Below are 12498 nucleotides of genomic sequence, written 5' to 3' on the forward strand. Positions count from 1 at the left end.
GCTTGCCCTACTCATGCTTGCTGTCTCTCAAAATAAGAAAAATAAATGAATATGGGCTAGATACAGTGATAGCTCCGAGGAGGGAGTGATTTGTTTTGTCTGGTTTGGGGGTTGAGGGTCAGTAAATATTCCTGAAGGACTGAGCTGAAAAGGAATTTGACTAGGAGACAAAGCAAGAGAGAATATTTCATATACAAAGGCACATACTACATATTTTATTCAAGATACCAAAAATAGTTTACTATTACTTGTGCATGAGATACAAAAGAGAAAATGGAACTGAAGAGTCACACCTAAGGAATTTGGAGTTTTTGCTGAGCCCGTGAGAAGCAACTGAGGTGCTTGAAAAGAGTTCAGGAAGATCTTGGGATTCACTTATCGTTGCTTCCAAAGAGGATTTTGGTCCTTCCGAGAGCCCACTGGGAAAGAGAACATAGTCCCCTAACTTCCTCTTCAGAAAGATCAGAAGTAGTGATACAGGGGCACTGAGGTGGCTCAGTTGGTTAAGCGGCCGACTCTTGATTTCAGCTCAGGTCATAATCTTAAGGTTCATGACATGGAACCCCACATTGGGCTCTGCATTAACAGCATGGAGCCTGCTTAGGATTCTCTCTCTCTCCTTCTCTCTGCCCCTCTCTCACTCACGTGTGCACTCCTGCTCTCCCTCATTCTCTGTCTCTTTCAAAGATAAACAATAAGAAAAAAAAAAGAAGTAGTTGATACAGTTGCATAGTAGACACCTAGTAGTAAATGAATGACCTCCACAACACTATTAGGGAGAAAAAAGGTGAGTGGAAAATGATGGAAAGCACAAGAAAGAAAAGAATTTCAAAATAATAAGTGCGTTGCAAATGGCCAACTTTCTGAAAGTTGAACTGTATTTGAATAACTCATGTTCCTCAATCCAGATCCAAAGATAATATTGCTGCTGCTGAAACTTGGGCTTTGTACTGTAACCAGAGTTTATTAATTGTCCTATTTCATTGAGGAAAAAATGCAAAGCAGACAGAACACTGAAGTAACTAGCTGGAAATATTCCATGACTTTATGGGAAGCAGCTTTCCAAATGATTCGTGTGGAGGCCATACTCTTGGTCTAGCCAAAATAGCTCTAAAGTGTGCCTTGATGGTACATTAAAGAAATTTTCCCCCAATTTACTTGTTAAGATTTACAGCCTTTCTGCCTCCTCAAAACATAGCATTGATTTCTTTAATATCAAAAAATAATTTCCTAAAATAGATTGCTAATGACTGCTTTCAGTTATTTACTTAAGGAGGATCATGCCAAGTACAGCTTATATGGTTTCCTGTAAAAGACTGAATTAATTTTATAATTTTTATAATTAATGTTATTCCTGTTTTGTAGGAATATGCTACTAACGTGACTGGTCATTACCACATCTTATTTTGATATCTCTTAAAAACATTTTCACTTTATAAATAAGATATTAAAACATTGATCATATGAAAGAGCAGAAAAATATCCCTTATTTGTAGACCAAATGTTAATTAAATTACTAAACACCAGAGAAATTAAAAGTTGCAGCTTAAAAAAACCCTATCAGATATTTAGTGGAGAAAATGGAACTATTCCAGGGGGGGTATGGTTTTTAAAGTTGACCTCTCCATTATAGCCATTGTAGAATATTTGAATGCTCCCTAAAAAAGAAAGACAAAGAATACTACACAGTCATTGTTATCAGTTTATAATTCATCCCTCTCTTTTTATGTTTTTTTACTTTATGGATCATATTCTAATCCAATTTTTTCAGTCAACAATTGACATTTTTGGTGTTAGAAACATAGTTTTTTTTAAATGGCTACATATTACTCGATCAGGTATACCTACTATAGTTTAACCATTTACCATTGTTGAACATTTAGGTCGTTGGTGTTTTTTTCTGCTTGTTTGTTGTTTTTCAGTGTAAACTTTGCATATAATGTTTTGTCTTACTTTAGTGTTATTTCCTAAAATGCAAACTCTAAGGGGTCAAATGTCATATTTTAAAGGTCCATTGCTCAAACTGTATTCCAAAGGTCAGACCAATTTACACTGTAATCAGCATTTTATCTGCCCAAATGCCAGAACAGAATGTCAAAAAATATTTCACTAGGGTCGTTTTGGTTAAAATGTTAAGATGATCCAGAAAACCACCAAAAAGAGAATATGTAGAGATAAAACAGTTGGCTGACTGTGTACATATTTTAGTAAAGCCTCAATGTTAATCCAGAAGCCATTATTCATATCCGTGATGTCTTAGACATGGGAAAATGCTTCCAATTTTTGCAACATGAAAGAAGTATGACGACAGTGACACAACTGAATGGCTAGCCAGACATGCTGATTTGAAAGATAGAGTGAGGATTTGAATATTGTACTCAGTTTCCTTTTAGACGTCTAAATGTTTTTCACTCTGAATTTGGGAGTTTGCTGTAGAGATATTTTTATAAAACTAGAAAGTAATAGAGAGCAAGTTTGAGATTGCTGAAATGTATGCCACTGCCGTCAGAAGTTGCAGTCCATTTATCTTTATTAAGCTATCAGCTTGATTATATTTTCTGTAATAAAGGTGTTCTAATTTAAAATTAAGAAATGTTTTATTTATTTAGGTAATTGAAATACCAATTCTTTTTGGAATCTTTCAGTGTTATGACTTTTGCTTATGGGAAAGTTATTTGCTTTTCATGTTTACTAATATATAATGTATGCTTGTTTTCTGCTGTTCCAAAATAAAACAAACCTTAGTTAAACTTTTGGATCAGTATCCTCTTGATAACTTGCTCATTGACTGAGAAACTCTACATAGGTTGTTCTAAAAGCAAGTTATTCAATATATTCCCATTTGTGACACTGAAAATCCTCCTTGCTTTAAGTTCTTAGAAGGGATGTTTTTCTTAAGAAAGAACGGATAATTTTAACTGTAATATAAAAGAAGGATGCTAAAATTGAACACCAATGTTCCTTTAATCTCATGCTTCAGTACAGATCAAAGGCCTTCTGGAGACTTGGTTTACATACACACAATATTGAACCAAATTACCTTCTCAATGTCAAATTAGATAGAAGCTAACATTTAGATTATGTTTCTGGTTTAATATATATATACCTAGACTTTAGAATTTTAAATTTAAGGAATAATACTATCAATATTATAAAAATTTTAATAATTTGTTTAGGAAAATTAAAACAAACTAGTAAAGATTTATTGGTAAAAATAATTACTAATTTTTGTTATGACATACACTTTAGAATATGTGTATGTAGAAAAAAGAGTTTTGGCATTTCACATAGGAGGAAAAATTGTAACTCTGCTTTTTAATTTTTATGTTGTAATATATATCCACAATCTACCCCTGTGAAATTATTGTAGAAGTCTTTCATTGTTAAAACATAAAAGTTCCTACTTATACACATTATATATCCAAAATTCAAAACTACATGGTCTTTGTTCACTGTGTTCAGCAGTCTTAAAAGACACTAAAAAAAAAAAAAAAACNTCTGATAATAGATTAAAGTTAAAATTTTAAATATTGCACTTAAAAATGTTGAAGTTTTTGTTCTTAATCAGTATATTTTTTTCAACACTTCTGTTTTCTTTCTGCCTTTGTAGTTATAACATGTAAAAACCGTATATGGCTTTTAAAACACTTAACTTTACATCCCTGGTGGTCTTCATTTATGAAAGTACAGTGGAGCTTTTTGTTAGTGATAATTAAAAGAAGACTTGTGGGGCCTGCCTGGGATTCTCCCTCCCTCTCTCTCTACCCCTCCCCAGCTCATGCTCTCTCTCTCAAAATAAATTAAAAAAAAAAAAAAAGATGAATCATGTCTTTGACTCAATAGGAGATGTTGCTGTACCAAACCTTACTATCTGTCAGTCTGCTTCTGTTTAGTGTAAGCACTATAGAATTAAGCACTTTTCAAACTATAGGATTACACAAATGTTTTTAGTTCTCTTATTTTTACTGGTAGTGTCATTGCTTAGAACTTGAAGCTGTATAGGCTAAGGACAAATCTGGTTCTTTTATGAGACATTTAATTTTCATCTTTTCTGTGACCACATTTCTTGAACATGTGGACTGAAAATGTAATTTCATACCATTTTATAATGAAAAGAGAAAGTGGATGCCCCACTAATGATGGGTAAGGAAAAGTTGAAGGTCTTGGAAAGTATGATAGAACTTTCATACTTTAACCTTATTTACATATGCAATTTTCAGAGATGATTGCCAGGGAAAACCTACTCTTGGATAGTGTAGTATGCAAATACTGTTTAGGGAAAAGTGAGGTGGTTCTTCCCTTTTGTGTGTTTATTTTATTTTTGAGGGGAGGGAGGGGCAGAGAGAAGAGAGGAAGACAGAGGATCCAAAGCAGGCTCTGGGCTCACAGCACAGAGCCTGACGCAGGGCTCAAATCCCAAACTGTGAGATCACAACCTGAGCTGAAGTCAGATACTTAACCCACCGAGTTACCCAGGCGCCCCTCCGAGAAGTGGGGTTCTTCTTGAGTAATTAGTGCATTTGAACTAATGCAGCCTGGAAGGTGGTTAGATAACCTTGGGATTTGCCAAGCTTTACCTACTCTAAGAAGACTCCATCCTCAGAGACCATAAGTCCTCAAAAGTTTCCCTCAGAAGTGATTACTTCTGCTTTAAACTTGGCATGACCATCCAGTAGCTGTAAGGTAGTAGAATAGCTTCCTGCCCTTTAGGAGTTGGCATACAAATAATTTTGTGTAAAAGTAAAAAAAATGATAATCTCTCTTCACAGCTGTGACATCTTACGAAGATCTTGGACTCTTTGCATTTGGATTACCTGGAAAGGTAATGTTTTTCCCGCCTTACTGTCTCCAAAATCCATACAGGCATTTTTTCCCTTCCATTTCTAATTAAAAGAGACAAGTATGTCGAAGAGAAAGAAATTCAGGGGAATAAAAGGAAATAAAGTGAAGAAAGACAGAATGATGTGAACAGGAAGAGAGAGAGAGAGAAGAAATCTTTCTCTATGCCCTTCTGGAAAATGCATCAATAAATTTAACACTTAAATCTAGTTTTTTACCCTAATGAAGGGGAGCAGTGACTTGAATAATTTTAAAATTATAACAATGGCCTGTTTTAAGTATATTTAAAATTAATTTTGATTATATTAACTGGGTACATCTTCATAAACACATGGAAAAAAGCGTAGAGTTAAAATTATAGCATGACTATAAAACTGATAATTAGATTATATTATTTACAAGCTGAACAATGCTAAAAGATTATCTAGCTCTCCCCTCTTTTATAGGTGAGGAAATTAATGCCGAGAGAAATGCAGGGGCCTATTTGTCCACACTTACTTAACGCTAGTATTACATCGTAGAACTTCAGATTCTAAATCAACTGTTTTTCCTCCTCAGAATAATAGAAATAACAGCAGTATTAGTGGGGAATTGATTTGTGATAGGCATATTAAACCAGATTGAGAGGTAGAGAAAACAATGTCGTCTTCCACAGGTAATCAGGAGTTAACATATTTTTGTTTGTGCTGTAGTACTTTGTTTCTGAAGACCTATCATATTTCTAAAATCTATTTTCATGTTGGTTGCAAATAGGCCTTTTTCTTTCCATTATCAATCTGTTGTTTATATTTTTTGCTTGTTTATTTTGTTGGTAATCTTAAAGGATACAGTATCTATAGACGGCCAAACTGACTCTAAGAAGTGAAAATGGGAGGAAAAAGATCTAGCTATGTAACAGGGGGGAAAAATCTTGGATTTACATTCATATTAACTTTGTTCTTAAAATTACAGAAGGGAATATCTAAATCATGCTATGTAGCCTTGTGGGTTGGACCTTGTCTTAATAACCTGAAACTTGAACAAAATGGAGAATATGTTACTTGCAGGTAAAGGGTTTTGGTAATCATCCTGGTAACAGTTTCTGTTTCCTGAAGATCAAGATGTTTGCTGTAGTTATGGTCAGTTTCATGCATCCAGTTTAACCAAGGAAGAAGAAAATGTTACTTATATAAGAAAACTCTCATTAATTTAATATGATCTATAAATATGACTCTAGGCATCATCACTGTTATTTCACACTAGTATTTCCTGCATTCCTTGAATAGCAGGAGAATCTAAAAAAGCATTTACTATTGAGAATCCCCTTTTCCTAAAACTCTAGATAGTTGCATGATTATTGATGTACGCACTCAGTTCTAAGTAGGCAGGTGCATAGAGAATTCTCTAAATGAGGAATTGTCTTTTGCTTTTTTAATATTTCCTTTCCACTTCCACAATTGGGTTGAAACTTTCCTATTTCCTTCTTTCCAGATATGACACAGATATGGATATGACATAAGATAACATTGCTCTGAGAATTAAATATTTTTAAGTTTTTTGAACTTTTCAGAAAGATTTTTAAAATTGTCTATAAATCCATTTATTTACTCACCAAACACATATTCATTGAGTAAATACCATCTGCCATGCACTATACTAGGCACTGAAGACCTAGATAGGTAGACAGACATACTGACTTTCTAGATCTTAAGTGCTTAAATGCAGCCAAAAATGGAAAGATAATCATGAATAAGTTGATACTGTGTTTTTGAAATATATTAGTAGAAATCCACATTTCATGTAGAGTGACAATAGTTACAAATTGCATATGAAAGATAGTGTGCAAAAGTTCACAACAGTCTTTTCACAAATAACTGTGTGGTTTTATAACTAATTTTTGAATGGGTGGGTATATAGAGTTTCTTCTGGGAATGTTAAAGTGGTGATTACTACATCTTCAAAGACACCGATCATTAACCCTCCTCTGCGAACCCCAATTCCTCTAGAGTTTGCAGGATAACCAAATGCTATGCCACTGATGAAATTCCTAGTAGAGGTTAGTCTGAAAGGTGATCTGTTCCCCATCCATGAACTGAATGATCCTAGATAGGTAGTCCACTCTGAACATACACTGGGGGTACAGACCCACCAGCATTTATGTGATTGAAAGGCACAAGTGGAAGCAGAACATTTAATCATTTGCTCTGAGGACATCTGATTACCAAGAATGGATAAAGGGTCTAGAGTTTCCCAGGAATCTCAGAATCACAAGCCATCAAGCCTACAAGCCAAACTTAGTCCTTAGGCATATTTTGTTTGGCTTAAAGTTTTTAATGTGTAACTGATTGCCAACTAAGAGTTATGAAATTCTGGAAGAATTCAGTTTCTGACTTTCTTTGAAAAATTAAGGGAATGTAGAAGATCTAGCTCCATTGGATCCGCATTCTCACATGCCAACTGGCCATAGCTGAGTGGCAACTGCCCCATTTTGAAAGGGGAGGGGTTCTTAACAACCTTCTGTTGTCTTACACTAAGTCCGCTCCAGATTATTGAGTTTGAAATAGTTTGCTTAGAATTTCAGGTTTGGGATATGTGGGCTCGAGAGTGTTCCACTCTAGACTCTCCCTGAGACAGGAGGTTCAAAGGCTTGATGTATGCCATGCTGACCTGCCCAGAAGACGGAATCATTTCCTTTTATGCAAACAGCACCGGCACAACACATCTCCAGCTATCACAGTCTACCTCCTGACGCAAGGTCACATTCTACCTACTAAGGCAGTGAAAAGGGGAGAATGAGATCAGATAGATTTAATTTCAATTTTTTGGTACTTTGATAACCACCAGTTACTAGCTCTTTAACACTTTTAACCGTTTAAAAATGACTGCCAAGAAAATTTTCAAAAGCATTCTTTATAGTAACCCTGGAACTGTTAAAGAAAGGCTTTTTATGTGATGATAATTCATTTTATGTATTACAAATGGCTGACAAAATGTATTCTTTTCCAATAGCTCTTCACTCGACTTCTGCATCTGTATTTTAGTAATAGTTATTGGATTTTATAAAATACTGATCCTTTTCTATTATTTCTTTCATCTTCTGAATACCTTTGTTCTTTCATAGATGGTAGTAGCAGGCACCATCATAATTCAGAATATTGGAGGTAAGCAATTGAAAGTGAACTGCTTATGCATAAATGTGGTGGAAATGATTTCTTCATTTTGTTTATTGTTTGACTACAGGTCTAGCTGGGATCCTGAATTCTGGAGAGATAGGGGTCTTCAGAAACCCTCAGTGTTATCCTCCTTTCTCTCTCACTCTCTCTCTCTCTCTCTCTCTCTCTCTCTCTCTCTCTCTGTCTGTCTGTCTCTCAGATCCTTTTTATTAGCAGGCCTTAGGGGACAATAGCTTCTAAATTTAGTTCCAGGTAAACTTTGATTTCAATCTTGTTATTATGTCTGCAGCACACCTCTAAAGCATTGATTTTCTGTTAGTCACGATAGTGGTAAGGCACAGTTTGGAAAAACTCTCCAGATGATTCTAAAATATTTTCCCTCTACTTTGGTCTTACGTACCCCATTGGCAGATATTCCTTTAGAAGTGACGTTTTTGGGCTGTGAACAATCCAGGGTAGACAAGCAATGTCCTCTTATAACCAAGAAATTTAAAAATTTAAAAAAAAGAAACCTGAAACAAATAACCATTCTCACATTTACCTTGTATCTTGTTTTCATTAAAAAAGATCCCAATATTGGGGCACCTGGGTGGCTCAGTTGGTTAAGCATCTGACGCTCAGTTTTGGCTCAGGTCATACCATCATGGTTCCGGAGTTCAAGCCTCGTGTCAGGCTCTGGGCTGACAGCTCAGAACCTGCTTGGGATTCTCTCTGTCCCTCTCTCTCTCTTTGCCACTCCGCCATTCATACTGTATCTGTCTCTCTCAAAATAAATAAATAAACTTTAAAAAAAAGATCCCAATATCGAGAACCTTGTAGAAATGAAAATTACTGTTAATTATGGATAGTTACTGACTAAATGTATTAAATATTTCAATCCAAAATATGGGAATCATGGTTGTATATGTTGTAAAGAAGTTACATAGTGCTGAACAATGTCTTAATTTTCTTTTACCATTGACTGGTGTGCTAAATAAATGCTGTTAGTTTAAAGGAAAATAATACACAGGGAAGGTTGACCTGCATTTTGGACTTTACACAAGACTGTATGTTCAGAGGAAATTTTAATCTTATTTCTTACGTGTCACAGTTCAAAATAGTTTAACAATGACAACTTTAATAAAGTTCAACTCTGATTCTCAAGAGATATGAGCTATTTTACTTTAAGTATTATTCAACCAAATTCTGTCTTTAATGGGTTTCTTGGTCAAGGAAAAAGTTAACATTCCAGTAATAAATTGTTCTTGCCATTGTTTTGGAAATCCTGAACATTCATGTTTTAATTCCTTGAATTTTCATGGAAAAACAATGTTATCGAATGAGAAGAATGCTTTCTTGGATGGCGTACTCTTTCTAACCCACACCACTTTACTGGAAGTCAGTAACCAGCCTCTTCCTTCACGAATCTGTATAATGCTATTGATTTTAAGATCTGCCTTGGAATAATTTATTTTAGCAAATATGTATTGCTTAAATGTGCACTTATAATATCTCACATCTCATATAATATCTCATATGAGTATATTTTAATATTTTCTGTCCCTCATTATTCTATCTGATTACTAAGAACCATCACATTTTGTTTAGATTAGGTTGACTATTGCTTGGCATTTTATGTAGAATTTTCAATCCAGGAATTTGGATCTAAATTTGTGACTCTGCCAAAATGCCCACTGTTATATTCTGGATATCCTTCATTTTGATCCTTTCCTTGCTCTCTCACTTTGTATCTATTACTGTACACGATATATTTTAACATTTCTTATTAGNATATATATAATATATAATATATACATATATAATATATAATATATACATATATATTATATATATATTATATATATTTTTTTTTTATCTTTATTTTTGAGGGAGAGGGAGACAGAGTGCAAGTGGGAAGCAGTGGGAGTGGGAGTGCAAGTGGGAAGCCTGAAGCAGGCTCCAGGCTCTGAGCTGTCAGCACAGAGAACAATGTGGAGCTCAAACCCATGAACTTCGAGATCATTCCTTGTGCTGTAGTCAAAATGAGCCACCCAGGCACCCCTGCCTCACTATATTATAAGCTCTTCCAGGGCAAGGACTAGCTCTCATTCCTTTTGTACTCCCAGAACCTAGCACAATACCTGAGGTTTGATAGACCTTTGTTGTACTGAATAGAGCTGAATATTATTTGTTTGAGCTATGTCCAGGTCCTTTATAATATTCTAGATATACTTTATCAAGAAAAAGAGAAAAAGGAATAGTGAGCTAGACCGCTCACTAGCTTTAGATATTTGAAAAGCTGAATGTGAAATTAAAAGAAAAATGTTCTCGAAAAAGAATGTCCTAGAAAGGATTCCTATATCTGGTAGCAGATAAATCATTAATTTTCTCAACCCTAAATATGTTGATTTCCTACTTCTTTTACATTAGAACCTTTTTTTTAGAAAAAAGCAACTGAGAGTCAGTCACAGCAATTTTTAATGTCCCTCAAATTCAACAAAGCTGATAATGCTCATTTAGTTTTTAGAATGATATCCTCATGATTTTCCTCACACTGGCTACAAGTTTATTTATTGAGAGCCCACTAAGTAATAACTGAAACATATTTTCAGAGGGGTTTTCTATTGTTTTACCAGATATGCATACATCCTTCCTTTGTTATAATAGAAGAAGCTTGTTCTTGTGAGCAGATCACTGGGTTGGAAGTCAGGTGCCCTGGATTCTGTGCTCCAGTCTTTGCCATTGGATAGCCATGTGTCTTGGGGAAGTCCCTTCCCTCACTCTCTTGACTTCAGTTTCCTTAGTTAAATTGCTGTGGGAATTGGATGGGAAACCGGCAACTTATTAAGGTTCCTTCTTATTCCAAAATTCAAATTCGGCACTTTGGGAGGGCATGTTAGCTCCTCCAGAGTATTGAAATATTTTTATTACAGGTAAGTTCAGTAGGAGGGTTATACTTGGTTCAAAAGATGATTTGGTCTTTTCTTAGGTATCTCTAACAAATCTGGAACTATCTCTCTAAAAGCTTTCATGGATGCTGTTGTCAGAAAAAGAGAGTCTCAGTTTTTCAACTACCTGTCAGGGCAGCTGCTGAGCCTCTGAGGTTAAAAAGTCTAGGGACTCTAGTCTTATGAATTAGTTTTGCCTTTTTTTTTTTAAGATTTTTTTTTTTTTACATTTATTTATTTATTTATTTTGAGAGAGAGAGAACACGTGTGCACGCCTGACCTGGGGAAAGGGGGAGTGAGAATCCCAAGCAGGCTCCGAACTGTCAGCCGAAGCACAATGCAGGGCTCAAACTCACCAACTGAACAGAGAGATTGTGACCTGAGCCGAAACCGAGTCGGATGCTTAACTGACTGGGCCACCCAGGCACCCCATATGGGTACATTTTTAAAGAAGAAATTTTTTGATTGGTGCAAGTTGGTTCTGTGGAAGTCCTTAACAAGTACTTACTAGACTATGTATGCTTGAGAAGCCCAGCACACTTACCTGGGGGGCTCCTACTATGTTGTCCATATGACTTATTTAATGCTATTTCTTCAAAATGGATTTTGCCTTTTTCTTTATCAATTAGAAATATGTCAGATATTTGTAAGATGATATGAAGTATATAGCATCAGATTGAATATTTGTACTTCTTACGTGCCCATCTGCATGTAATATCATTCCAATACCATTTGCTAATAGGATGGTTAATATTAGTAAAAATGGCTATGTTTTTGCCTTGATAGTTTAGAACTGGAAAATGGAGATAATGGACTCTATCTGGGCCAGACATTTTATGATACATTTTAGTTGTACTTACAGCAACTCTTCAAGGGAGATGATGTTATCCTCTTTTTACAGAGGAAGAGGTCAGTGCGTAGAGGGAATAAATAACTTGCTTACACTTAGCCCTTAATAAAGCTGGGACTCCACTCTCTCTACTTCTAGAGACTTCACTCTTTCTGCTGTGATATAGGAAGTGTTTGAACTATGAAAATACTAATGTTGAGGATTTTTTAAACTCCTTGGGGATAGGAACTATGTGTTTTCATTTGTTTCCCTAACTTGACCTAGTTTCTGGTTGAGGAACTCAATAAATAATATTTGTTGAGTTTTAAAAGTTCTACTTAGCCTAATATTTTGTCTCAGAGAGACTGTTTTATATACTGTGTTAATGATAGGAATTTGAAAACCCATAGAATGATTTGTAGATTAGAATGATCTAAAAAATCAATAGGCTGAAAGTATTGAGAGCCAGATCTTATTTACATAAAATAGAGTTGAAATGTTTTGAAATCTATTATTTTCAGGTTAGGTAATCATGTTTTAGATTAATGCTTCCTAACTCTTCTATGCTTTGTAACATTTGAACACTTTCCAGTTTTCTTAGGATCTGTGCCCCTGATGAGAAATATGGAACAGAGAGGGGCGTCTGGATGGCTTAGTCGGTTAAGCGTCCAACTTTCGCTTAGGTCATGATCTCGCGGTTCATGGGTTCGAGCCCCGCGTTGGGCTCTGTGCTGACTGCCAGCTCAGAGCC

At 35.3% G+C, this 12498-nt stretch overlaps 1 protein-coding gene across 6 annotated transcripts in view; it reads left to right on the forward strand.

Moving 5' to 3' along the window:
- Positions 1-12498, forward strand: part of SLC38A6 (solute carrier family 38 member 6) — a 72761-nt gene that overhangs the window by 10883 nt on the left and 49380 nt on the right. For all 6 annotated transcript variants that reach the window (XM_077768978.1, XM_077768962.1, XM_077768964.1 and 3 more), the window contains 2 exons: positions 4770-4822; positions 7940-7979. In XM_077768978.1, the coding sequence (XP_077625104.1) occupies positions 4770-4822; positions 7940-7979 (93 nt within the window). The remainder of the gene's footprint in view (positions 1-4769; positions 4823-7939; positions 7980-12498) is intronic.

The sequence above is a fragment of the Crocuta crocuta genome, unplaced genomic scaffold (assembly GCF_008692635.1).
Source record: "Crocuta crocuta isolate KB4526 unplaced genomic scaffold, BGI_CrCroc_1.0 scaffold10, whole genome shotgun sequence".
NCBI classification, from domain to species: domain Eukaryota; kingdom Metazoa; phylum Chordata; class Mammalia; order Carnivora; family Hyaenidae; genus Crocuta; species Crocuta crocuta.